General features: G+C 41.6%; 1 protein-coding gene across 2 annotated transcripts in view; it reads right to left on the minus strand.

The window, feature by feature from the left end:
- Positions 1 to 305: 305 nt before the first annotated feature.
- LOC102299304 (cadherin 13, H-cadherin (heart)) overlaps positions 306 to 27,873 on the minus strand; it is a 227,279-nt gene continuing 199,711 nt past the window's right edge. The window contains exons 10-13 of one of the 2 annotated variants that reach the window (XM_042226214.1): positions 24,497 to 24,730; positions 17,870 to 18,088; positions 17,440 to 17,475; positions 306 to 5,425 (exon numbers count right to left, since the gene is read on the minus strand). In XM_042226214.1, the coding sequence (XP_042082148.1) occupies positions 17,465 to 17,475; positions 17,870 to 18,088; positions 24,497 to 24,730 (464 nt within the window). In that variant the 3' untranslated portion in view covers positions 306 to 5,425; positions 17,440 to 17,464. The remainder of the gene's footprint in view (positions 5,426 to 17,439; positions 17,476 to 17,869; positions 18,089 to 24,496; positions 24,731 to 27,873) is intronic. The other variant, XM_005935766.3, reaches the window with a different exon arrangement.

Raw genomic sequence — 27,873 nt, forward strand, 5'->3', positions numbered from 1 at the left:
TAAACATTCGCACATAAATAAGTGACATAATATTCAGTACTTACTTAGAGTTTACTCTTCGGGCGCCCCTCATCCGCCGTTTTTTTTCTGCAAAATTATCCACACCCACCGCCGCGCTATGCATTCTGGGATATGTTGGGCCACGAAGTCTACACCGCCACGTCCTTAAAATTCAGGGAAATGAAGGACGTATCTGAGGGCCGCATTTCGAGCAGCCTTCGAATTGGGACAGCCTTCGTCGCGTCGCTGTGACGTAATCGGCCTTAAAATGCGGCCTTTAAGGCTGCAGACCCTGAGTTGGGATACAGCCATAGTTTGTTTTTCAAATATTCAACTTCCTGTTTGTCCTTCACCTCGTCCCTCATTGTCAAATCACGTGTCTCAGAAAAAACACCTGCTTTTCACCGCACGAGTGTGCGACATGAAACACAAAAATAAAACATGGCACACGAATCCGTCAACCTCCAGCTAATGAGCATATGGAGCATATGTGCCAATGCATCACACGCAGTATTCTGCATATGGCTGTAAATTAAGGCTATAAGTAAGTAGCTGCAATGTTTTGTTTTGTTAAATGAACGCCTCGCCCATCATTTTCTCAACTTCTCAACACAAGCAGCATTTTGTGATAATGTGCAGATACGCACCGGCGTATGCGCAGCTTCAAGACTGTTATTAAAATGTGTGACAGTAAAGTTGTGAGTAGGCTGTTTGCTATAAAGTGTTAGGACAAGATAACAACAGGAAATGAGTTTTTGTAGTGTGGTCTGTTATTTTGACTTGCTTAGCAGTAAAGTAGAGCTGCAGTGACAGCTGCACACAGCTGCTCCGAGTCCTGTCAGTTTAGAGCACAGACAGTGAAACATATGTAAGTTACATTTTCTTTACCACCTGAACCATTTTGCTTAGATATCATTAAGAGTATATCCAACGCAAAAAACCTGAAAAAAATTTATATAACACATGAACAACACATTAAGATTTTTTCTACAGTAAAGTCATCCAGTAATTACTTCTAATGGTTCAATTTTGCCAGAATGGAAACTATTACAGTCTCTGTATGTGCAAGACTTAACCTGTAATTTACAACATTAAACTATACGTGAACGTACATTTTAAAAGCATGCTGGCTAAGTCGATGCTTTTGCAAGTTCCCATCTCTTCCTAAAGTCAAGTCTTTGAGTCTGAAAAGGCTCAATAGAAGGCAGTTTAGCTCAAATAATAGTTTCTCTTTATAAGAATAATCGCTGATCAACACAGACAGGTTGCCTGCGAAATGTTCACATGTATATGTCACAGTGAGGGATCAGAGATTTCATTGTAAAAGCAGATTTTCTAAAAATATATAAAATAATCAGAGTGACAAAGTGACTCGTGACTAATAAAGCGAGACGTCAGGGTTGTTAGGCCTCACCGTTTGTTAAAATAAGGAGAGCTGACAGCTACGCGTTTAGGACGCATACATCAGTGAAGACATTACACACTGTGTCGTGTCTCTTTGTCGCTGAAAACTCAAAGAGTGTAAAAATCTACAAGTGCGAATGAATAAAACTTTGTGTTTTGATTTAAGGATTTAACATCCAAGTGACGATAAAGAGATAAAATGGCCATCGTTATCTCCTCACCATCGCTCCAGCTGGTGTCAGCATACATCAGAGGAAACGTACCCTTTTAACCTCTCTGGATAAAAGTCACTTTGTTGGCTTAGTGTTCACAACCTGTCAAAAAATGGATAAAGAGCAATAGAGGAGGAGCATAGACTTTCTTGCTGTGTCTGCTTCTGTGAGTCCCTCTATTTGCTTATTCTCTTACCCTATACATATTTTATATATGTATAGGGTAAGAGTCTTCAAGATAGAGATTTACAGGCTTCAGATGCTAAACTGTCCTATATCATATACAGTGTTTCATAGCCAATATTCAGCATGCTGTAAACTGGTGATGACTTTTAATAACAGTTTATTTATCAACCACTGTTGTCTGTATGAAGCACCGATGTTAGTCGTCACAGTTACAAACGCTCAATTAGACACATTCTAACCATTTTTCTTTGTTGTTCAGCTTATGAAACAGAAGCAAAAACATACGTACGTTCCAAACTGTCTGACAGTGACATTAAGGGTTCCTACCAAAGCTTTGGTTCTTTCCTCTGCACTGAGTCCTTTTGAGTGTTGCCACTATGGATCATCTGCCTCCATCTCACCCTACCCGTAGCATCCTCTTCTGTCACTCTGTAAACCTTCTCTCTGGTCTTCCTCTTTTCCTTTTGCCTGCCAGCTCCATCAAACCATCTCAACCTCCTTGCCTCTCCAGCTTTATCTCCAAACCGCACAACCTGAGCTGTCTCTCAGAATTAATCATTTCCTAATCCTGTTCATCCTAGTCGCTCCCATTAAAACTCATCTTCAGCTTTACCACCTTTAGCACTGCCTCCTGTCTTTTTGCTGCTGTCTCTGAACCACACATGATAGGAGGTCTCACTAGTCTTATAAAGCTTCCCTTCCACTCTTGCTCCTGTCTTCCAGTCACAAATCACCCGGCTCACCTCCACCTGTTCCACCCCTGCCTACACGCTCTTCTTCTCCTGTGCATTGTCCGTTGCTTGGGATGGTTGACCCCAGGAATTTCAGCTCATCCACCTTCACCACACCCATCTCCTTCTTGCCTCTACCTTCAATCCTCTTTTCTCCAGAGCATACCTCCACCTCTGCACCACTTCCCTACTCCCACTACAAATGAAAATGTCGTCAGCAAATGTGCTCGTCCACAGAGACTCCTGCCTGACCTCATCTGCCAACCTATCCATCACGAGCGCAAACAAAAGTTCTGCAAACAGAACTGATTCCTGATAATCTCCACCTTGAACCATTCTGTCACTCGTCCTGCACGCCTCACCACTGCCCGGCTGTCCTCATACATGTCCTGCACCACCCTCACATACTGCTATACTACTCCTGACTACTGCTACCATATGAGCTTGTCTATACTTTTCCATCAACACTTTCAACATTCAATCTGAGGTGCTCTTTCTTGGCATTGAGCCATACTGCTGCTCGCTGCATTATGTTCCCAAGCCAACCACAAGTTGAGCCTGCAATCTTCCCATTTACAGTCACAGGTATTCACTGCCCATTTGCTATTTTACTGTAAGAGTGCAGAATGTAACAGGGATCATAGGTGGAATGGAGAGAACAGTAGTTTAATACACAGCTGACACTACAGGCAGCAAAATCACTTTTTGCAGTGACTAAGCTGTTTGCACTGTATTACTTCTCTGTGGCATCAAACGCCAGTACATTTGAAGCATAAATTAATGCCCGATCTTAGAATATCCAATTCAGGTGTCACTATTTAATTTTTATTTAGAAAAATCTGTTGAGTTGTTGCCCTGATTCTTTCCTTTGACCCCAAAACCCCCCAAAAAGCAAAGGAAAATGAGAGCGGTACACGCAGCACATTACCAGGAATTTCACTAAGACTGGAAAAGTAAATGAGCTCTTCCACATATCCTACAGGTCAACCATAGTACACAGATTTCATACGATGGACTTATTTTTTAATAATGAAGATCTTCTCTGTATAAATCTGCACTTACACTCTTTTGCTTTTGCAAGAAGATTATCAGGTCTTTTTAAAATTAGTTATTTTTAAGATGAAGTGGTGTCCATCCAGGTTCATAAATGAGCACACACTAAGTTAATTTGCCCTAATTAGTAATTCTGACCCTAAAATAAAAACAGGCTAACTTTCATTTTTTGTTGAACGAGCTAACAGCGTGTTCTCCAAAGGAGTAAAAAAAGATTTTCAGGAAAAACACAATTTCGAAAATAACATTGTGGGAATTTCAGTAACGGCTTTATTAAATTAGTGCAAAAGACAGACATAACTCATTCAAAATGTCATCTTTTTCTTTACGGTGGTCTTCCAAACGGACCCACACACGCTAAGTTCTTTAGATGAGCGCAAGAGAAAAAAGCAGAACTATCCAGCGAAACCACAGCCTTTGTTTTCGTACACGTCTTCTTGTGTCTTGTAATGAGAGACAGAGGGCGAACAGCAGAGGACAGAACTGACTGGAGACAGAATCGAACCTAAACACAAATGCAGTCTTATAAACACGACTCCTGATTCTGCAATTAATCACAGATTTTAAAATAAGGAACAAAAAAAGGAAAGAAATGAAAAAAAGATGTTACAATAAAATAGTCAACACATCCATAGCATTAGAAATAGTGCCTAAAATCACAGAAAATGTTTCCTCTTTTTTTTATTTAACCACCGTGTGGGCGACCAAAGAACTTGCAATCAAAGTACATAAGTTAATCAATAGTATATATTTATACAATGGTAAAAAATAAAATATTTATAATAGTACTTTTTTGTTTTTAAGGTTTACACCGTTACTATAAAGATAGACTGTTTTCCACTCCATGACAACTAATGCAATAAAAACAGAAGCAAATCGAAGAAACGACTCCAGAGAGTTTCTGACTTTGAAGGCTTATGGCTACCACCTCGTCCTAAAAGACAACAACCACTGCAGACAAAGGAAACAGGCTTTGTTCTGTCTGCTTAAAGAGTGAAACAAGATCAAACACAGTCTGTGACCAGAAAAGAAAGAAACACATCAAAAAGTCAATGCTCTTCCCCGACCAGGACAGTAGCTCAGCTTTTGCAATGTCTCCTGGTCCAGTGAGAGACAGAGAGAGGTCAATAGATAGACGAGGAGGCAGGAGAGGAGTCGCTGATAGATATCGGAGCGATTTTTCTATTCGTGGGTGGGTGAGGAAAAACAAGGGAAAAGAAAACAGAGAGAGCAATGATCGGGGTGAAAACAAAAGCTTACCAGATTTCAAATGAGCAGAGGTTTAAGGTGTGGTTCAACATGAATTGGATTTGTTTATCTTTTGTTTTTGTTACCATATCAATATACATGTTGTTTCAAGTATCTCCTACGGATGTGGCATGTTGCCACAAATGCTCCCAACACGCAGTGTTTGGCTGCCAGAGCGGGAGAGAGGTGCCAAAATGGAATACAATGGAAACTGTAGAAAGAAATGGAATAATCAATAGTGGATGAAGTACAGGAGGGAGATGATCGAGGAGAAGAGAGAAGACTGATACAGGAAAGGACAGATGCAACGAGAAAAGCACATATGAGGAGAAGGAGAAGGAGAAGTGAGTTAAAAAAGCCAGCAAACCAAAAAAACCACAGTGGTGTTGTACAGCGCTGGGCCGATGGGGATTTCCAGTATTTTCTTGTTTGATTTGTCGTGGTTTATAAGACCTCTTCTCGTTCCTTCTTCTTCCTCTTATTTGTCTTCTTTTTCTTCTCTCCTAAGCCCGGGTTGCGTGGGGGAGATAAGTCGTTGCTTTTCGGTGTTGCAAAAAATGACTACAGGAGGTTTCAGCAGGATCTACAGGCCTGGTGGGAGAAGGGATGAACGAGAGGAGGAAATAAGGCAGAGAGAGGGGAGAGAGGAAGGGAAAAAGAGAGGAGACACGGTAAAAGTCAAGGTCATCGCCGAACCAGATCAGCTGCAATCAATTACACAGGACAGATGATGCTATCGCATTATTAAAAATTCAATAAGAAAAGAAGAGAGAAGTTCGAGCTGTTCGCTCTTAGGCGCCTTTAGGCACCATCAACCACGTTATTGTCTTTAATGTGAACGTCCACACTAAAACGGTGTCAGCGTGTAGCTTCTTTAGCATTCTGGACAGGTCGATCAATACAAGCAGCTCTCCCTAACGTAAGAGCACGGACTAGTACACCGAGCTTTTGATTTGCCTTTAAGAGGCAGTTTCCAGAGCGGCTGCTGCTAAGATTAATTGGGCACTGATGTGTATCTGTACAATACTTAAAAGTTTACTTCAGATCGAGTACTGAGGACTGCCCTGAGGCCAAAAATATGATGTTCGACCGCGGCCAAGCCCGAACATCATGGTGGGAACCTCAAAGGTCATATGTTGGGTTTGGGCAGGGGGGGTGTGTAGTCGGGTACATTTTCTAGTAATGTGACAGCTTGTCTCATCAGTCTGGCACAACTGCTTTCAGTGAGGTAGTTTCAAATTTGATACAGCAACGCATATAGTCACATAAATACACACAGCTGGCACACGCACGCACACAAACGCACACTGCAGCATGAAATGTGAAAGTTTATTGATTGCCTCTCTGGCAGCCATCTCCGCATAGTCTGCCTTCTATTTCTGATATGTCTGGAGACGGCTGAGGGTTGGACAGAAACCCTTACTCCTGTTTGCCATTTTCATTATCCTGCCGCCTCTTTTTCTTCCATTACCTCCATTTTTATCTCTTCTCTGATATGATGTAATTACATGTTGGATACGGCACGTTTTGGACAGTCTTAGTTACACACCCGTGCTTTTTGAGTCCATTCATCAGCACTTTATTGAATTAAATGGAATTACAAGTTAATAATACTAAACATAACTTTTACTGTTAAGACCTGCTCCACTAATCCACATTATTTTGTGTTAATTCATACGAATCCACGCTAAGAAGGGGGATTCTCAGGCTCTTTATGTGAATGTGCACTGTCGACAGAGATGAGCAGCTAATTGGTCCCCTTACAGTCGAGGAAGTAAAATAGAGCATAATCACTATCCGGTCGTTAAGTGATGACGTGACGAATCCTACTTCCGGGTCTAAAGTAGTCTGCGTTTAATATGGCTTTTGTGTTGTTAACATGTTTAATGTTTTGTATTTTCTTCTATTTAATCTCAAAAAGCTCCTAAAACAGTCAGTGATCCCTGTTGACCTCCCTCGGCTTTTATTACCGCTAATCATTTATTTAAGCTCAGTTTTTAAAACCTTAGGATGTAACTACAGCCCAGCCCATGCAGCAGTATATGAATGACTAACCTCGTATTGTGGATGGATTATCTCAGTTGTTCTCCTGGCTGAAGTTTGGTCCTTTTACAGCATCCTGCCATGCGATTACATTTGTTCCTGACCACCGAGAACACTCACGTTAACTTTTATCGAGTGGAAAAAAAGTTAGCTTGTTTATATTATGCTAACATAGCTGTGTCGCTAGCGGTCACGTAGCACATCATTATATACCAGCTAGCCACAACTTCAGTAACCCTACAAACGTCACTGCTGTTTAGTTTTCTGTCTTCATTTATGCTGGAAGTGATAACAGAGCTGTACGTTTTAATTTGTTTCCAAAACCCCGCAGTCAGGACATGCTATATTGTATTTAGATAGAAGCTAGCGAGCTAACTTCCTGCTAACTTCTAACTCCGTTAAATGTCATAAATTCCGTTTTCATGGATGCCTGGATGTTAAACTCAATTGTTACACCTGGTAGAGCAGAACGCTGATCATTTTATTAAAGATGAAAGACTTTAGACAGTTTTTCAACTCTCAGTAATGCCATAGTGATCGTTTGATATATGGACCTGCAGCGGAGTTTAGGCCCAGACACGGCTAGTGACGTCAGACTGAACGACCGGATACTGTATATTGTATACAAATGAAACAAAAACATCGACAGCGCTCCTGTCTTTCCTAAGCTCCTTCCACCAGAGGAATCTCACATCACTGCACCTTACTGTAGGTCTTCAAAATAGACTTTCTCACTGTTTTTATTACTTAATTGATCGGATCATAAGAAATTGTATCATTTCTTGTCCCATGTTCGGTTAAATCTTCTAAAACCTTAAAATGCAGTCTGCAGAATGAAGGAGAACCTGGTTCCAGCACACACAGCCGTCTGATATTTTCTGTCTGATACTTTGTATTTTAATAGCTTTAACGTAACACGTGTAGTGCTCTTACCTTTTGAAGCTTATGCTATGTTTTTTAATAACAGCTCATTATACAGCACTTTCCTTACTTAACAGGCTTACCTGTAAACCTTGCATTTTACTGCTAATCTAGCAAAATGCATGCAACAAAATGTGTATAAAACAACAAATTTGTAGGTGGCAATTTGTCATAGCTAGTTTTTCTTTCTAAAGCGTTTACTGTTGCATTATTCTTTATGGATTTCCATTGTCAGCACATGAGTGGGTGCATGAGTTACGGTCACAGCTCTTGTGTGCTTTGTATAATAAGTTGGCAGTCAGTATCAGTCAAAAAAAAACAATGCATTTGACATGCCAGCATGCCTTTCAGTCATTTCTCTGTGTAAGCACTCCCTTATCTTTACCTCTCTTTCTGTCTCTTTGTGACATTATGAAGCTATCTTGAGGAAAGTGAGCTATAATTGTCCCTAACACTGTAAAATGAAAAAGATGGAGTTCTGAGTTAGCTGAATATAAAAGGCATTTATTTATTTAGTACTTGAAGGTACTCGAAACTCAAATGCTAGGTTTGCAAGCCTAATGAGAGTCTGACAGCGTTGTTCTTTGTCTAACAAAGACAAGTAGATGCAAGCCGTGACATTCAACTAAATTCAGTTTTATTTATACAGCACCAAATCCCAACAACAGTCGCCTCAAGGCGCTTTATATTGTAAGGTAAAGACCAAACAATAATAGAAAGAAAACAGAGAAAGGCCCAACGATCACATGACCCCCTATGAGCAAGTTCTTTATGTTATATGTTATATTTACGTTACATTAAATTTCTTTATTCACATTGTTTGCAAGTGTCAAACAGGGATGTACATATAGATGTGCTGTAAATAGAAGACAGTGTTAAGAGTATAAGTGATATAACAGTACTTTTCACTTCCCCATTTATTTATGTTTACATTCATATTCTTTAGTTTCCCTTTCATTTCTCCAACCGCTGCCATAAAGTGAATCAGGTTTCACCTTACAGTAATAGAAAAAAGAAATACCTTTTACCAAGAATGATCTATTTAAATATCACAGCACATCACAGATGTTCACGTTGCCATTTTCACTTATGGTAAGTCTCTGTGGGTAAAAGCAAGAGCTTAATGTGTAAAGTACAAATTTAACAAGCTGCAGGAGGCGAGGAACAATCAGGACACTGGAGGGAGCAGCAACAGATTCCCAGGCCTGTCTAATTGCTGAAAGGAGACGAAGGTGACACTAAATTAACTCAGGTGTGTCATGGTTACAAGCTGAACACAGAGGCACTGCAGCAGCAAGGAGTAAGAAGCATTATAAAGAAACTGTGTTAATAAGCCTTACTGCGCTCTCCGTGTGTGTGTGTGTGTGTGTGTGTGTGTGTGTGTGTGTAGTGTGTTAATGCCTACTGGCTGTGTGTGTTGTGTGTGTGGTGTGTGTGTGGGTGTATCAGTCAGACGTTTGGACACACCTTATCATTAATGGGTTTTCTCTATTTTCATTTAGAAGGAGGTTTAAGGTTTGGCTCAACCACACCTTAAACCTGAAGGTAGCTGTTATCCTTCGATGTTGATAGATTCTGACTGAAGGCATCAAAACTATGAATGAACACACTGGAATTAATGTAGTAAAGGAAAAGAAGTGTGAACTAACTCAGAACATGTTTTATATTTCAGATCCTTCCTAACAGCCCTTTGCTTTGATTCCTGCTTTGCTCACTCTTGGCCTTCTCTCCGTGAGCTTCATCAGGTCGTCACCTGAAATGGTTTCCAACAGACTTGAAGGAGTTCACAGAGATGCTGAGCACTTGTTGGCCCTTTGCCTTCACTCTGCGCTCCATCTCATCCCAAACCATCTCCACTGGGTTCAGGTGACTGTGGAGGCCAGGCCATCTGACACATCACTGCATCTCTCCTTCTTAGTCAAATAGCCCAGACACAGCCTGGAGGTGTGTTTGGGGTCATTGCTCTGTTAAAAATAACGAGGTGGCATGTTGCTGCAGGATGCTGTGGTAGCCATGCTGGCTCAGCGTGCCTTCAGTTTTGAATAAATCCCCAACAGTGTCACCAGCAAAGCCCCCCCACATCATCACACCTCCTCCTCCAAGCTTCAAGGTGGAAACCGTGCATGCAGAGACCAGGGATAGAAAAAGTTGCTGACATCCAGAAATCCTACCAGTGGCTGGACAAAGCTGGACTGAAAGACAGCACAGAGGCACTAATCTTGGCAACACAGGAACTAAGTACACGATCCATAGATGCTGGGGTCTACAAGGCAAGACCTCAGGTGCAGGCTGTGTAAAGATGCCCCTGAGACAATCCAGCACTGAGACAGCAGAGTGCAAGATGCTAGCAGGCAAGGCATACATGGAGCGCCATGACCGAGGCTAGCATAGTATGTAGATACATCGGAAGTCTCGAGGTCAAAATGGGATGCCCCCCCGAGGGTGGTCAAGAATGACTGAGCCAAGATCCTTTCGGAGTTCCAGATACAGACAGACAAACTGGTGATGCCAAACTAACCAGACATAGCAGTGGTGGACAAGCAGAGGGAGGTGGTCATAATGACAGATGTTATACAGAGTGACAGCAACATCAGGGAGGAGGAACATGAGAATCTTGAGAAATACCAAAGACTCAGAGAAGAACTCGAGAAGAAGTGGAGGGTGAAGGTAACAGTGGTCCCAGTGGTAATCGGAGCATTCGATCCAGTGACACCCAAGCTCCAGCAAATCCCGGGAACAACATCGGAGATCTCTGTCCAGAAGAGCGCAGTCCTGGGAACAGCAAAGATACTGCTCAGGACCCTCACCCTCCCAGGCCTCTGGTAGAGGACCCGAGCTTGAAGGATAAAAAGCGCCCCCAGTGCGAGGGGGGAATATTTATAAACCATGGATAAGCTGGAAACCTGGTCACTCTATGACTATGAAGTACTCGCCTGAAAGACTACTAGAAGATGTGAGGGCAGCATTATGGACAATGCCTACTGCAACCATCATTAAAACTAACCAGACGATCTACACCATGGTAGCAGTGATCCTTCAGATGCTAAAAGATGAACAGCTAAAAGGAGCAGAACCCTCCATGGAGAAGAAGACTAGAGGTCAAGATCAAGGCAGTACAGAGGGAGGTTTGCCAACTATCAAAACTGTGGAAAGAAGTGATAAAGAAAGGAATGCCAAAAAGTACAACAAGCTGCCGAAACCTGAGGTCTTAGGAACTGCAAAACAAAGACTGGTAGCCTTGTACAGCTGCTTGAAGAGCCAGGAGTATAAAAAAGATGTTCTCCACTCAACCATCAAGGTTTACTTGGGTGGAGTGGAAGGAAAACATTATTAGAACTGCCCCACCAAGGCTGAAGACACATCAATAGTGGAAAAGCATATGAGAGAATAATGCTCACATAACAACAATGCTTGGTGTCCTGATTCCCGAGGATCCAACAACCTGCCTCAATACAACATGGAAGCTCCTGTCAGGCATCATAGTGGCTAAGACGAACAATACACGAGCAAACAAGACAAAGGAGTACAAGACAAACACCATCTCCTGGTAGAGCAATAACTAAAGACTGGAAGACCAGACTGAGCAACCTAAAAATATAAAAGATTAACAGAACCATAAAAAAGTCTTCGTCAGGATGTGGCTGGAAAAGCCCGATTCAAGCTGATTGCACAAGTCAAGTTACTGCATAGGCCTGATCCCCCTCAGCCAGATCATTAACAAGGCTAGCTACACACACCCACTATGGAACGGAGCAACCATTAGGCATCTCCTCTAAGATATCAAGCTGTATGCCAGGAGTGAATGACACAGTGATTGACTGATCCATACCACACGGATCTACAAATGCAACATCGGAATATCGTAGTGGGAACTGAGGAGACTGTACTACCAGAAGGCAACCCTGCACACATCAAAGATAAGCAATAGAGCTGTTTCTGAGTTTTATTTACCAAGATGGACATGTGCCTCGAGTACGAGAATTTTGTGAAATTGGTTCCCAAGAAAAACGCTCATCACCTGCTCCATGTCAGCTCCCCTGATGCAAACAGGGAGCTGTCTCTTTGCCTCCTTATTGCTAAAATTAATAACAGTCAGCTGGGTCGTGTTGTTGAAAAAGATTAAGCAGATTAAAAGTTCTGTTTTAAGCGTTTGCACCGATTTATCCAAATGTTAAAGCCTGTAGGCAAGACTCAGTAGTTCAACAGTATCTGCTTGCAATAATAGTTTGATTCTATGTAAAGTGTGAATTAAACTGTGCACAGTACTAAAGTCCTGGAATCTAAATGTGACACTACCGTAATTATTATTAACCTGTAATGAAAGTAAGCTGTAAGAACTCTTTTCAGGGGCTGGTATTAATACAGAACTTTGCCCGGCTGTGGAAATCAAGCAGCTGGTGTTAAAATCTGCATTACCTTGTCTGTGTTATACATTTTTCTTGACTTTTGCTTCCAGTTTGGGGACTGAGAAGCTCCTACGTGTCCCTGCCGTTTAGCAGATGTACAAATGTAGCAATAAATCATTCATAATACATGAGGGCTGCCTGATGCAACAAATTCATAATCATTAACTATTAATGAAGCCTTTAAGCATGACTTGCTAATGATCAAGAAATTATTCAAACATCTTTAAAGCAAATACAGCAACGTTTTTGGTGTCCCAAAAATGTCAACATGTACAGCTTCCATGTTACTCTGTGTTTTCTAGTAGTATAAGTTACTTGTCATTATATATGAATACACTCTGATGGTATCAGAGCACTCATTACAGTACAGTCAGAGCTCAAGTGGTTCAAGCCTGTTGTCTTAAGAAACATGGCACTAATGTATCTTTTCATATCTTGGTTCAAAGATCTTCACAGCGTGATTCAGTGAAGGAAGACCCGACCCTTCAGCCATACGCATCTTTCTGGTGTGCGGCCTCTTTAAGGAAAGCTATGAAAAAGTCATATTTATACAAGAGTAAATAAGCCCCTAAACATCCTGTCTCAGTAGCTGGGAGGGGATTAGTGCAGAGCTAGAGAAGGAAGACGAAAAGTGGCTGTCAGAGCAAAGCGAGGGATCAGAAAGGAGGAATAGTGTGGTCTAAAACCCCAGAAGGATGGAGGTAAATTAGTGGCATCTGGGCTGGGAGTTGTTTGTTGTGTTTAATGATAAATGCCTTGTTTTTACTCCACCCTCTCACTGTCTCTCTCTCTCTCGCCTATACCCTTGGAATTACATCATTACACTTGCTGAAAACACAGAGAAACAAAATCTGCAGTTCTCTGCAGTGCATTAATGCAGCTGAAGCTTGTAATCCTGGGAGGAAAAGAGTTTAGCATGCAGTTTGAGCTGGAAGACCTTCCTAGGTTGACTCAGAGCAGGTACGATGAAATGCGGGATTGAGAAAGCAAAAAAAGAACTTTGGCGCTCCTTCCACTAGTTTTCAGTTTATCAAATCATTTCACATAAGCCAAATAAGCAAAGTAAGTCACTCTGGGCCACAACATATCAATCTTCAAAATCCAGCAAAGTCCACACTACCACCACTAAAATACACTTGATTTATACACTGTCCATATTGGCCAACTTACTGCTTCCAGCCTCACATCATCAACTTTGAACTTTTTTTTGCAACAGTGAGGCTGCTGCAGGGAGATACTGCATGTTCTGTGCAGGGCACGCAAGTTCACATATAGACTGATAGGGGGCAGTGTGGTCATCTATAACAGTATTCCACCTGTGAGTTGTATTAAGCAAAGAAATACTCCTTGTAATTCTAAAATTAGGACTCGTGCTTATGAGTCACTTTAGTTTTTGAGTGCATCTGTAGCCTGTGGGGACAAAACCTGACTGACATCACTTCGTGTGCCCGTTTAGGAAATTCTCTGTCTTGTGAAGAATAGAGATTTAGCACCCTCCATCTAAACGTGCATTTGTACGTGCGTTTGCCATAATATATCTGCATGTATTCTCTCCTACAGGACTATAGTATAATACTGTAATTGTGTCCTACTTTCATGGTAATCTTTGCGAATTTGTGTATACGAAGTGATTTTTGTGCGAGTCTGTGGCACAGGGAACTACAAAGAAAGCTTTACAGTGGGAGGGAGTGGAAGTAGGCCCCCGCAAAGCCCTGGGATTTATCTACCAATCCTGCAAGTGCAAACAAAGGGTTGTTGAGCATTAGAAGACACAGTATATGTTGGCACACTGCAAATACAGACACACACTTGTACTCTGTATTCGTCCGGCGGGGTTACATATATTATGTATTGGTGTGAAAACCAAGCCCAGTGATGCATTATTTGGCTGAGAGCTGACGCGGAAAGCAAGCTAGGACATGGTGGAGGGGATGGATGGATGCAGGTGGGATACGGTGAGACTGGAGTCCAGTTCTTTGCTATATTGAGTACATGCTTCACAACTCTTTTGGTCCAGTTAATGTAAAGCACAAAGGGAAATCTGCCATAGAGGCGGTCAGATGATGCAGCTTTCTTTTCTCCGTCTTCTCCATTGATACTGTTTCTACCTACTGAATGTTTTACAGAGAAAACTGAACTGAAGCACTGGTGAAGATCACAGTCATTTTCTCCTTTTTCTCCTTGAGCTCCACTCAAACACCAGATTGATAAATTACCCTCAGTCCAAACACAACTTCTTGCTTCTCTCTTTTTCTCCTTCTGCTGCTTCTTCTGACACATTTATTAGTATATGTTTAGTGTAAAAAAAGTCATAAGAAGACTGAGCTAATGGATGAATATAGTTGCGTTCAATGTTACTTGTCTTATACATTTATTTTTTATTTTCATAATTTCACTTATATTTGAGCTTCACTGTGCAGAATGACATCTGCGCATATTTTTGCAATAGCCTGATTAGTGTGACATGGAAAGTTGACTCCTCATCACAGGAATGAAACAAGTTTTCTGCTGCCTGCTAGTTATTTGCATTGCATTTCTTTAGGGAAACTGTCCAGTAGTGTTGCCATTGGATGCAGTAAAGATAGCACACAGGTACACTTCTCTTAATCATAGTTTACATAGTTAAACATTTGTTAGGAAGCTGCATTTCCTAGAAGCTTCCTAACAAATTTAATGAGTTCCATCTAAAGGTGGAGACACCAATGTTCATTTTCTGTGTTGGCATGGCTGTTAGAGGTTACTCAGCCTTAAAACACGACTATAAGCCTTTAATAAAAGTCTAATAATAGTCTCCTCTACACATGCTGAGGAGACGGTCTCACATATTTATTATTTTGACAAATATAGAGTCTTAAAAAATTAAATAGATGATGAGCACAAGGTGTCCTTTAGCAGTCCTGCTTTATGCCTCAGAAACAGGAAGACAAAAATCTTGTTTTATAGAGACATTAAGAGGCTGGAAAGGTAGAAGATGGTGTATCGTAGCGCTGAAGGACAACTTGTGTGTGTGCAAGAGGCTTTGACATAATGGCGACATCTGATTGGGCCGCTCTACAGAAAACACTGGCTTGAAAATCAAGAATGCCCAGTTAAGGGAAGCATTTTAATTATTCTGTGTCTCCTGCCTCGGCTTGCCTTTTCAATGTTTAACGAAGACCTCCGTCTTTCTAAACATAGCCATAAATAAAGTCCGCAAATGTAGATAATGGGGGGAAAAAAAGAAACATGTCTGCCAATTCCCCCAGCATAAACATTTTCCAGGCAGTAAACAGACTGCAGACATATTTAATATAGACACTTCCCTGTTATGTTCACTGACATAACCGCACGTGCTTTACCTGAAGAAATGATTTGTGGATGCCAATTATTTTAAAGATTAAATATTTAGTAGACATGGTTGGGGATTAAGAGAGAAGGAGGATGAGTGAGGAGAGCTACAGATACAAGGAAAGAAGAATTAAGATAGCTGCTGTGCTGGCCATGCATTCTGCATGGCTGTAGCCCAGCGAGCAAAAAACAAAGAGTTTAATCTGCACACTGCTTTCTTCTCCTTTCCCCATCCTTCCCCCTCTGGCTCTTTTCATTTTTCTTCCCCTCATCTCTCTCTTTCGGGGTCAGAGTTCAGTTTGGAGATAAGGGAATTGGAACAGGATACTCTCTGCCTCTCTGTCAGACTATCTGACTACACACTGCAGCGATCAGCCCCCTCTATCTGTCCCCCAGCACAGGTCTGTGTGATGAGCTTGAGCAGAAGTCATCTCTCTGAGCTCCCGCAGTGTGTGTGTGTCTGTGGAGATGTTCTGTGTCTGAATTGGTGAACCTCTGCTGCTGAGCTGTAATACTGTCTCAGATTCCCAGTAGAGATACAGACACACACACACACACACACACTTTTCTTGTTTCCTCTCTGTCTGTAATCTTCAACCTCCAGCTTCGGGGTAACTCCACCGTCTGCAACGTGTGTTCTGACTACACAAACGTACTCCGGGCCAAACGAACGGATGCGCACAGCCTCCGGAACAAGCATCCAAGAATCCGTGTTCTGGAGAAGCTATTTGGTTAATGAATGCCACTGTCTATCACTGCACTAGTTACAGTAGAGTAATGAAGGCTACTGTCGTTCAGTGCAAAAAGGACATCTGTGGCAAAGACTCTCTTAACATCATCTTTGGCATGTCAACCAATTAGAAGGCTTTCGAGTTCAGACACATGTTTGCGCTACCATGGAAACCCCGTATAGGAAGCTGCGTCTGAAAAGGAGTCTGTGAAAAGCTACCTGACTGCTCCAGCTGGGATAGTCTCAGGATCACTGCCATAAAACTTTCCGAGAGGTGGCTGTTTGTCCTTGAACGCTGATGCAGCATCAGCTTGTGATTAGTGTGTCGCAGCGAAACCGCGACTAATGGCCTATCAACGCTGTCGTGCGGTGTGCTTATGCCGCTGCTTGCTACACGCCGTCATTTTAATTTAATACTTTGTGTCCTGTGAATCACGAGTTGAAGAAGTTGCAGGTAACTGAGTGCACGTAGCTGAATCAGAAGAAGATGAAGAGTGGGCGCAGGCGCCACTTCAAACAATGCTTTCTGTAACACGTAACAGTTATCTGTTAGGAGTGAGTATTCAGAGAAAAGATATGCATCCATAGACAGATTGATCTATAGCCATAGGAAGATCGCTGAGTCATACTAGAAGCTAGAAAAAGAACAGCAGAGATGCTGCCCAAAAGCAAAGGATTATGGGGAAAATGCGGCTAAACAGAGAAGCACAAGACAAGTGGTACAAAAAAACTGTGGCAGAGGAGGCTGAAGGAAGAGAGTTTGACAGGACTGACAGGAGATGAGAAAAAGGGAGGAAAGATGTTAAGATCAGTAGAAGAAGACAGGGAAGAGAGCTGGGAGGACAAAGGGAAGGATGGCTGTGATTTGTCGCACGATCAGAAGTAAAACATTTTACAGTCAAACACAAATTAGCAGAACAAAGATGGAATAATTACAGCTACCCATCTTTCAGCGCTGAAATGAAATTCCTTCTCTGTTCCTCCCATCCATCACATTATTTTTTTTTACCCTCTCATTCCTCATCATCTCCTTCTCTCGCTTTACTCCGTCACCATCCCTCCTGCTGTAGACAGCCGCCGGCATACAGCGAGCTCGCCTATAAACTACAGAGAACAAGCCCAGACAGAGCGAGAACGGGATCTGGGGCCTTAAAGATGCAAATGAGTTTTCTTCTCACCAAACTAGCTGTTGGATGTCCTCCATTACAAACGTGCTGGAAATGGAGAAGGCTGAATTATTCATACCATCACTTGGCTTAAATGAGATATTTAGAGTAAATTCAAGTTTGACTTCCTTGGGAGCGCCTTAGGCTTGTAGGCAGGAAATATAGAAACATAAAATGTACAAGACACACTTGTGCATCTTGAATTAAATGATGTATTCTTCCCAGGCAAAGAATTCAAATCCTTTTTCTTTACACGTGAACATAAGTGCAAAAACTGCTTTGATCCTAAATAAAATGATGCTCCATGTTTGTCTGCATTGATTTTGTACCCGAGTCTGTACTGGAATCGGCAGGAATTCACTTTTGAACTGAGGAGAAAATAAAAAACACACAAAAAACCAGAGTTTTCTGTTGTTGTGGGAGTTGGTTGCGATGTACTTACAGAGTAAGGTGAGCAGGAGTGTTGCGAGCGGCACAAGAAAGCTGGCACGATGGGAGTGGGCCGAGCTGCAGTGCATCCGGTTCTTATTACAGATGCAAACCTGAACCTTGACCTCTGTATTATTGGACAAAGGGGGTACCCCTGAGTCCGTGATGAGCAGCGGGAGTTGGTAGTTGTCTTTCTTCAGACTGCGCAGAAGCCTGATTTGTGAGTGCGTCGCTGCGGAAGACAAAGAAAAAATTGGACGGGGTTCAAAGTTACGTCCATCTTCTCTACATAAACAGTGAGCTCCTTTGCAAAGCACAACTAAACGTGTGTGTGTGCAACAAACACAAAGTAAGCAGGTGCAAAGGCATTCCTGACAACTGAAGCCATGGAAATTGCCACCATTTAAGTTGCATCAGATTCATTACATTTTGTTGCATCATACTTTAAAATTTCTCCAGAGACACGAGAACATACTGAAACTGGTGCACTTCATGCTGAAATGTGTCACAATATGCATGCCAACACATTTCACCTGTCTGCCAGAGCTGAGAGCTCTAAAACAGGCAAATTGTGTTTACTTAGAAAATCTGTCATTTAACTCAGTGCTCAAAATAACGTTATAAGGCAATAAACGTCAGAAATACTGAGGTCATTCTTCACACAAACCCCCGCAGATCGATATGTTTCGTCACACTCTGATTTGTACATGAATGACTATGTGAACATTCGGGTGGCTGTAAACACCTCGAGGTCTTCCTCTGTACAGACCCAGCAGGACTTGTTGCTCCCTCTACTCAGATTGGTGAAAAATTACAGGAAACCTTCCTGGTAATAAATGACCTGTCACGAGTCCTGTGACTCAGTGTTTGGTTTTTGCTTATTAATATTGTTTGTTTCTGTTAGTGTCTGGTTGTGTTTGAGTTTCTTTGCCTCTCCTGTGCTACACCTTTCTTGTCTCAAACTCTCTGGCTGTGTCCCAACTCAGGGTCTGCAGCCTTAAAGGCCGCATTTTAAGGCCGATTACGTCACAGCGACGCGACGAAGGCTGTCCCAATTCGAAGGCTGCTCGAAATGCGGCCCTCAAATGCGTCCTTCATTTCCCTGAATTTTAAGGACGTGGCGGTGTAGACTTCGTGGCCCAACATATCCCAGAATGCATAGCGCGGCGGTGGGTGTGGATAATTTTGCAGAAAAAAAACGGCGGGTGAGGGGCGCCCGAAGAGTAAACTTTAAGTAAGTACTGAATATGATGTCACTTATTTATTTGCAAATGTTTAATAACGAAGAACATTAAACATTCCTGTTGGCCACATGTCAGCAAAGTCATGTGACATTAGTGACGTTTGTACTAACTTGGTTTTAAAGCCTTTACTTTAAAATATACGCCGTCCAATAGCTGAGCTTAATCTTACAGAGAATGATCAAAGCTCGTGTAGAAACAAACACATGAACAAAAGATTTTCTCCTTCATCTCTGTCAAACGAAGCTGTATGACACGTTTCCAGCTGTTAGTATCATGGTTGCTAGGCAACCTGGGCAGCGCGACGGAGGCTAGACCGTCCCATTTCACAAGCCTCGCACTTCCGGCCTTAGCGGTCTTTGAGTACGCGGCGCTTGAGGACCGTTGAGGCTGCAGACCCTGAATTGGGACACAGCCTTTGTGCTCGTGCTTCTCCTGTGGGTTCCCTGTCAGCCGTGCCTCCTGGTCAAGTCTGCATCTCCGTGCTTGACTTGTGTTTCCTGTTTTACTTTGGTAGTCTCACGTCCTGTGATCAGTGTTTTGCTTTCCTCTCATCTCATTATGTTGGATCAGTCACAGCTGTGTTTCCCATTCTTGTGTATTTAAGCGCTGTGTTCTCCGCTGCCCTTTGTCGCGTCGCACCCTCACTATGCTGTTTCCCCTCCGTGTTCCAACTTCTAGTTCTCAGTTCCTGGTTTGTTTTCTAGAGTTTCTTGTTCCCAGTTTAGTTTTGTATTTGATGTTAGTTTTCCAGCCAATAAAGCGGCCGCTTTGACTTCACCTTTTCGTGTTCGAGTCCTGCCACACAGCTGATCGTGACATTATGTAAAACTGAACACAGTTTTATGAACTAAGCCAGAAGATGTTTATTTCCTTGACTGAACAATGGTAGTTATAGTGGTGCAACATTCAAATCTCTCACAAGTACTCATTTGGGTTGTGGTTTGGTGACTGTGAGTGCCACAGCAGTGTGAGGAGGAAGAATTATTATTATTATGTTGCTTTTCTTTAGAGCTCTGAAGTCTCGTTCATCTTTTATCTAGTTTTTAGGGCATTGAAGGTTCGAATGCTTCCAATTAGGGCAGTAGTGAAGTTGTTGTTGTGGACTATGGAGCCCAAAAAACCCCCGAGTCTAACAGTCATCTTAAAGTGTCTCTTGAGACAGCAGTGTTTGGGGATTCACTTTGAGATTCTGGGTTGGTTTTGTATGAATTTGATCAATTGCATTTGTTCATGTGCATGACTGCAGCTCTTGTCCATGCTTTAGGTTATCCTCTTCAAAATAATAATGCTGTAAGCCCACATCATAGATCCTGGAGGTAGGTGAGCATGTGCCCTTGTCCTACATTCTTATGAGTCATTTCCATCAACTCTGAGAAAAAGCAGGTAAAATATAAAACAGAGGACTGAAATGTTCTAATGCTGAGCTCTGTCTTTATCACCACAGCTGACACGCCGCTGCAGTTCCCAATGGAAACTTTATTAACTCGTATCTCTTAGAGATTATTTTGTGTCTAGTGTGGACATCACTTCTAGGTCTGAAAAGCAAAGCCGGCATCCAGGTGCCATAAATCTACATTCTGTTTCTTCTCTTGTGGTTGGAAAAAGAAATCAAGTCAAATTAAATTCTATAAGAAAACTTTGGCTGACCTCAGCAGCACTTTCTTGATGAGTTTATTCGTTCAGGTGATCGTTTTAAATCTCTCTGGATACAATGTGACGTTCATCTTGTCAGTTATATTTCTCATTAGAGAAAAAAGAATCTGAATTTATTTTTTGACAAATCACTGACAAAAACAAAAAACAAGACATCCTTTTTTTGGTCTACGTCTGTTGACTCATCACATCGTAGCTTTGTCCATCTTTTACACTTTACAATTAATTATTGTTCAATCATAAGATCAGCAGCCTGCCTTCTTTTTTTGCCCCCCACCCACGTCCTAAATGAATCCAGGACCTTCCAGCCTTTATTTCTGAGAGTATTTTTAAAAGTACAAAGAAGGAAGTTCGTGCACTTCCCACCTACTTTGTTTATGTGTCAGCTAATTATCAGCTATGAAGCATATAGAAGGATAAACAGTTTTAACACACGATGCTATGCAGAACGAAGAAAGGACGGGAAAGGGAGGGATCGGGCCAAAGTGTGGCTCTAAGCAGCACAGGTGGTGGCTGACTGATATGTGTTTCCCCCCCCTGGGATAACAGCAGCTGTGCACTTGCTGCAGCGACTGTTCATAATTTCAGACATACAAATCCATACTGACATCAGCCCTCAACACTTTCCACACGCGCTGAACTTGCCGAAGAATATCGAAAAGACCATTAAAGAACTTCAAGGTTTGCAGATTGTCCGTGTGCAGGATTCAAGCAGAAAACTTATTTTAGTCTGTTAGCGTTTTGATCCTTGCTGACTGTAGACAGCCTTGATGATGAAGTTAAGTTGCACAACTTTTACTGACTTCCATCAGAACACTTTAAAAGAGAAATTTAAAGTGAGGAATACAGAAAGATGTTCCATAATATCTCTGCGAGCTTTTAATTGTAATTGCATTTGTCTGCGTGTATTGTCACGACCCCTCCACATAAAAACTTCCAGCTGTTCTTACACTGAGATGTACTGTCGGGGCAGAGCCACGAGCTCTCCTGGTGCTGCGTGCACACAAACAGAAGCACACAGAGGGACGCAGCTGAGATGAGCACAGCGCCAGTCTCTTTCACTGGGAATGGGTTCTTTCTCTGCTGGCCCTATCTGTCTCTTCCAGCGGTGCTGATTGAGGAGTGTCTGTACCCCCCTCTTCCGCTGTCAGTCACAGCTAATACCTCTGGGCAGGTTTGAGCTCTGGTCTGTCACTCAAACAAACACAGACAGCACTGTCGGTCATGCAACCCTGATTCAATGCCTTGGTTGTCTGTCTAGCCTCCTCTCCGCTTTCCTCTGCGCATCGTTTTTCTCCTCATCCTTATCATGTGATCTGTAGGAATCTCTCCAGTTATGACTGCTCCACTATTCTGGACAGTCCAAATCAACACTGTGTGACAGGGTATCAAATTGTACTTGGATGAATTGACCCTTAAACATTTTCGACATGAAGCTGATTCCAGAGTACCAGTTTTCTGTAACACTTCTCTCAGATTTTCCTTTAAACTTCTAGATTCCCCGGGCTCAGTGAAAAGTGCTTTAAACCTCCCGAGAAAGAGAAACCAGCATGCAAAAAAAGAGAAAAGTGACTGTCAGTCTGTTAAGGTCATGAGGTGGCTATGGGCTTGCTGTGTGGAGTATGTTGACTCTCCCACTGTGTGAGTGGGGTTTCCTACAGTGCTCTGTCCGCCCACAGTCCAAAGACATGCATATTAGAATAATAATGACTCTTGATTGGTAATAATTGTAGATGTAGGGCTACATAAAGAGGTGAGTATAGTTTCAAGTCAAAGGACTTTGCATCGTAAGACCAGGAAAGAGGTATATAAATACTAATCCCTATCGTCATATTTTACTCTTAATATTTCATTAGGAGTTTGTTGTTATGTAAACTCAGTTATGGTACCTGAGTAGTGCGCTCTCTTTCAAAAGCCTCAAACACTGCACTTCTATTAGATACTGCAAACTCGGCATATATGAACACAAAGTGTCATTTAGCATTGCTCCTTTGACACTGGTAGACGTAACTGCAGGTGAGGATGCACAACGGTCCTATTTGAAAGAATCAAAGTCTGAATGAAGAGAAAGGAGATGTTTTGTCAGGAGTGTGCTTCACTTCTTATTGTAAGTGTGTTGCATGTTTTGGTTTTTTTACACTCACAAAATCACTTGGTAGATTTAGGAAAAGACTCTGAGCATAATTAGATAACTTCATAACATCAACCCCAGACATTGAAAATGTATATTTACAGCCACCTTTTGAATGCAACAATGTGAGAGTGGGCCCAGTTTCACTATCACAAGTACATCTGTAGTGAGCTGGTACACCTCTTTGTTTAACTGTACTTTTAATCCCTCATCCACCTGGCCCACATATTGGGCGGATCATTTGCATTTTGATTAACTTTGCATGAAAAAAGAGAACGAACGTATCTCATAGAAAGTGTTTTTGCTTAAAAAGACCTCAGCAGATCTTTGCGGAGGTCAGACGAGAGGTGCTACAGCGACTGAGGCGGCTGTAGCTCAGGAGGCAGAGCAGGTTGGTGGTTCTCCTCCTAGTCTGCATGCAACTATGCTTGGGTAATATATTAACCCTATGTTGCTCTCTGATCCAGTGTGAATGCTAGTTAGTAAGCACCTAAAAGTCCGTTTACTGTCTACATCTATAAGTCCTGCATTTAAACATCTGATCAACAATCAAATACCATCTGAAAGGTTTCTGGTTTATTTCAGCATGAAATCCAAACATACTGCCACAGCAGCAAAAGCATACCTGGATACTACTCCACTTTGTGCTTTTCTATCAGTTATGGTTTGGCCTCCACAGATCCTGACAGAGAACAAAAGGCATCCAACATCCAGAGCTCTGGGTTCTTGTTCTTTTAGAAGCACAGAGAACTGTTCCCAAAGACTGCTTCGATAAATTACAACAGTTTGTTATACTGAAGAATAACGGCGGTCACACCAAGCATTGACCATCAAGCTTGGTAGAATTGTACAAACTTGGTTTTTGCCTCATATTTCCATGCCTCATACTGTCATTATATTAATGCTGCTATCCTGTATATATTGTACATACTATTGTCTGAGTACTTACGATTGTTTTTTTTACTTTTTATATTTTACATTATATTTATTATTGAAACTTGCACCAAGGGAGTGGCACTCCAATTTCGTTGTACTCTGTACAATGACAATAAAGGCTATTCTATTCTAAATAGTTAAACCTAATCCAATTTTGCTCACTTTTGCTAAATACTGTATAAATCCCAACTGAAACACAAAGATAATTAGCATCATTGTCATTTTAAACACTGTGAATGAAGGCTAACAAGCCATCATTTTAATTTAAATCAAGGTAAATTAAACTAAACTGCAGTTTTAATGTTATTTCAATAGGAAAACTGAATTTAGCTTCAATGACTTCTTATTGTATTTGCTCTTTCGGATGGCGGGAAATTGCATTCATGATCTGTGTGACACCTTTAACCTGAAGTAGAGCAACGGTTTGCACATATAATAGTTTGTAGTCAGTATCTCTCAGTGCAGGTTTTCTGCATAGCCTGTCCCACACTGCAAATTCCCACTAAATCCTAACTTTACCTGTTTGGTGACACTCTGCGTGTAGTTCTGAGAGACTGGTGGCTTTGACAGAACAGCACTACTCGATGCTCTGGGCATGAGAAGAGGCTAGCCTGACACAGTTCAGGTTAGTCCTGCATACAGGCGGACAAATCTCATCTTAAAATGAAATACTTACAGTTAACCCGGGTAACATTCCATGTTTTGTCCAGGTCAGGCTGTGTTCCCAGTTCTATTTTAAAGGGTGCAGCATTGGGTGGGAGGTCCTTGTCCCAGCCCCCAACTACAGCAACAGTCACATCGTAGGTGTCCTCGCACACTCGCGCTACCGATGGTAAGACGTACGGCGCGTTATCATTGTAGTCTTCCAGGTGAATGATCAAAGTGCCGGTACCTGTGGCTGGAGGAGTGCCTGGAAACAGATGAAAACATACACGTATGAGAAAAGGAAAGACATGGGAGCTAATTCCCTTTGCAAGATTTAGTGCACTTCTGTAGGCCTGGATGCTCCTGAGCATGTGGAGAATGTGAAATGTAATGATCTGGACAGATGTGAAAGGAGCAATAATACAGTGTGGCTGCAGTAAAACACGGGCTAGTCATTATTTACTCTGGAGTAAATTCTGCTTTTAGTGTTTTTTTCATTCTGCCAAGTTAAAACATGTTCACTGGGAATGTAAAAAAATCAAAAGAACCCCCCCAACAAACGCCCCGAACCAAAACAGCACTACTCTTAATAAGATCCACGCTGCTTAGCTGACCTAATTTAACCCAAACAATAGAAAACGGAGTGTCGGTTGGGTACCGGAAGAGCATGAATCACAGCGGCTCGTGTTTTGCAAAAGAGCATTCTGACTTGGCATTCAGCTGGCTTCTGTGTTTGGATGAGATTACACCTTATTGAAGGATGCTGTGTTAAAAAGCACCTTGGCACTTCTCTATTATGGCTCTCTGTTTCACTGCGATTAGAGGTTATTAAAAAACCTGCATGGCATCCAATAACAGCTCCAGAGGTCAGTCAGCAATTAACACCTAAAGACAAGATCTGTAATTGGAAAATGGGTCCCTTCCACCTTTTCCAGCTAAAAAAATATATATTTGCAGACAATTTAGGGCAGAGAGGGGATAAAAACAAGTCGAGATATATGCACAATAAATGTCAAGTGATGCTGGAATGAAACCCAGTCTGGGTTTTTACAGTGGCTTTGCAAAAAAGCTGCACACACCGAGCAGGAAATGTTACAGCTGCGAAATGCTGATTAGGTGAAAGTTCATTTTTTAATACGTTGCTCGTATTAATATGAAAAACAACTGGATCCTTGAAAGAGAAACACAAACGATGGAGTCTTATTCCACCGGTGTACATTTTCAGTTGTCACAGCGTGGGACGAACAGGTGTATTAATGACGGCCACATTTCATTAGGAAGGTACATGCTGGTTCACTGTCATAGCTTACTGGGACACCTAATGAAACTGGGACATCATTAATTCAGCCTGTGCTTTTCCTACTGTGGCAAGTCAATGAGAAAAGGGCTACTAGTTGGAACAATGTTGCTAGAATCATGTTGGCTACTGTAATTTCATTAAAAAGCATCGTTTCTGGCTGATTCTTTCATCTTGTAGCTGACTCGCTTTAAGATTAAATATTGTAAAACGTGAATATCCACTTGGTTCTTACATTTTAATGACACTGAAGCGAAAACTGTTTCTCTCAGAAAGTGTGTCTTATACTGAGCTAATGACCAATCACATTCAAAACATTATGTATATGTATGGTTTTAATGGTGCATTTGATTTAGTGTTTTAAGCTACAGGCTCCAACATGGTCGGGACTGATAAATAACTCTTACCCTACATACATGATCCAGAACTGGCTTGTACAGGTGGATATGGAAGCAACACTTAATTACTATCAACTTGTACAGACAGATATAGATACTGACATTCAGTTTTTTGGTTTGTTTAATATGGACAAATATTACTGCGCGGTCATGTGTTAGGTGGATGAGGTGGCGGCCGCGTCCTCAAACATGCATTCACAAAATACTTGACCTGAAACAACGTTAACTGCGCTAACTCGGACTACGTGGTGGAGAGTTTATTTCTGGTCTCTCAGTAAGATGTGTTGTATGGCATTAGTGAGTATCTACGCTGTCATGTATATGTATCACAGGACAGGTATTATTCTTCTTTTTTAGATAAATCTGAAAATAAATCTTTGCCCCTCGTTGGTCTGAGATGAAATCCCGTCTCTTTTCTTTCATGTGGGTCTTATAGCTCTTCTCCCATAATTCTTTCCTACTCTACATGGATCCCAGTGGAATTTCTCAGATGCTGCAGAATCCTCTTAAGTGTATTCCACAAGCTAAAGTCATGGGATTTAAATAGGTTATCTATAGAAGTCAAGGAATAGTAGATAATGCAATAAATGGGTAATTTTATAGAGGCAGTGTAAATGTTATTACAACTTCAAACTCCTGATAAGGAACTATTGATCCGTTTGTGCAATAGTGGGGTTTCTTCTCTTTTGCATTTTATCCTCGTGCAGAGAATTCTTGCATAATGCGCATACATCAGCATATCATTTACAGAATAAGTTTAGCAGGATTAGCCAACTTCAAACACAGCACACTTAGAATTAACAAGGTTGATGCCATTAAAGATCTTCCTGTTTTAAACCATGTTGTCGAGCAGTCTCTCAGCCAAACGCTGCTCTGGACGCTTATCAGCCAATCCTGCAACTACTGTGTTTCAGCAAGTGGTGCCTCCACTAACAACCGCGTGATCCCCACTAGCACTGTGAGCATAACATAAGGCCTATTCCACATCCATACTGACAAAAGAGGGACATCGTTTCATTCATGTGACTGATGTTTAGCTACAAGATGTAAAGTCCAGAGTTGGGATAGACTTTGATGATGCTCAGTGTCCGTCAGTCATTTAGGCTTCAAGGCAGCTTTCTGCTTTTCAGACGTCCCTCAGAACTCTAATAACTTCATAAAGAATATGTAAAGATAATAATTTCCCTAAAAATGACATTCATTATTATTTTCTTGAATGCTTCATTCAGTGAGCAATTCTTGAGACAGATCCTGTTTCATTTGTTGTGGAATTTGCAGAAACTATTTTAATAAGAGAAGAGGCTCGGTGAAGTTCATGCTATTTATAATGAAATGTTTGAAATACTGAAACATTATGAGACCCAAACTAAGACACGCCGAAAACCCTGCGGTTATAAAAGGTCCATTCAATGCTGTTTTTTGAATGATTTATTCAGTAACTTGTATAAATTTAGTTAAAAATAAAATCTTTGGTGCAGTCTTGTTCATTCCTACTAGATCATAGAGACAAATGTATCAAAAAAATATACAACTTGTGACTATAAGATTGTTTAATTTGATGATTTTGAATAACAACACTTTAATGGCGCCTCTTTCCTAAACGAGCAGATTTAATGTGTAACTATACCAAACACTACAACACTAACTTTAAACAGTTTTCATCTGCATTTAGAAATGAATGCACGAGTAACGTGCACGTCATGCTGGAATATT

The sequence above is a fragment of the Haplochromis burtoni genome, unplaced genomic scaffold (assembly GCF_018398535.1).
Source record: "Haplochromis burtoni strain Fernald_Lab_line unplaced genomic scaffold, NCSU_Asbu1 Contig_201, whole genome shotgun sequence".
Lineage (NCBI taxonomy): Eukaryota > Metazoa > Chordata > Actinopteri > Cichliformes > Cichlidae > Haplochromis > Haplochromis burtoni.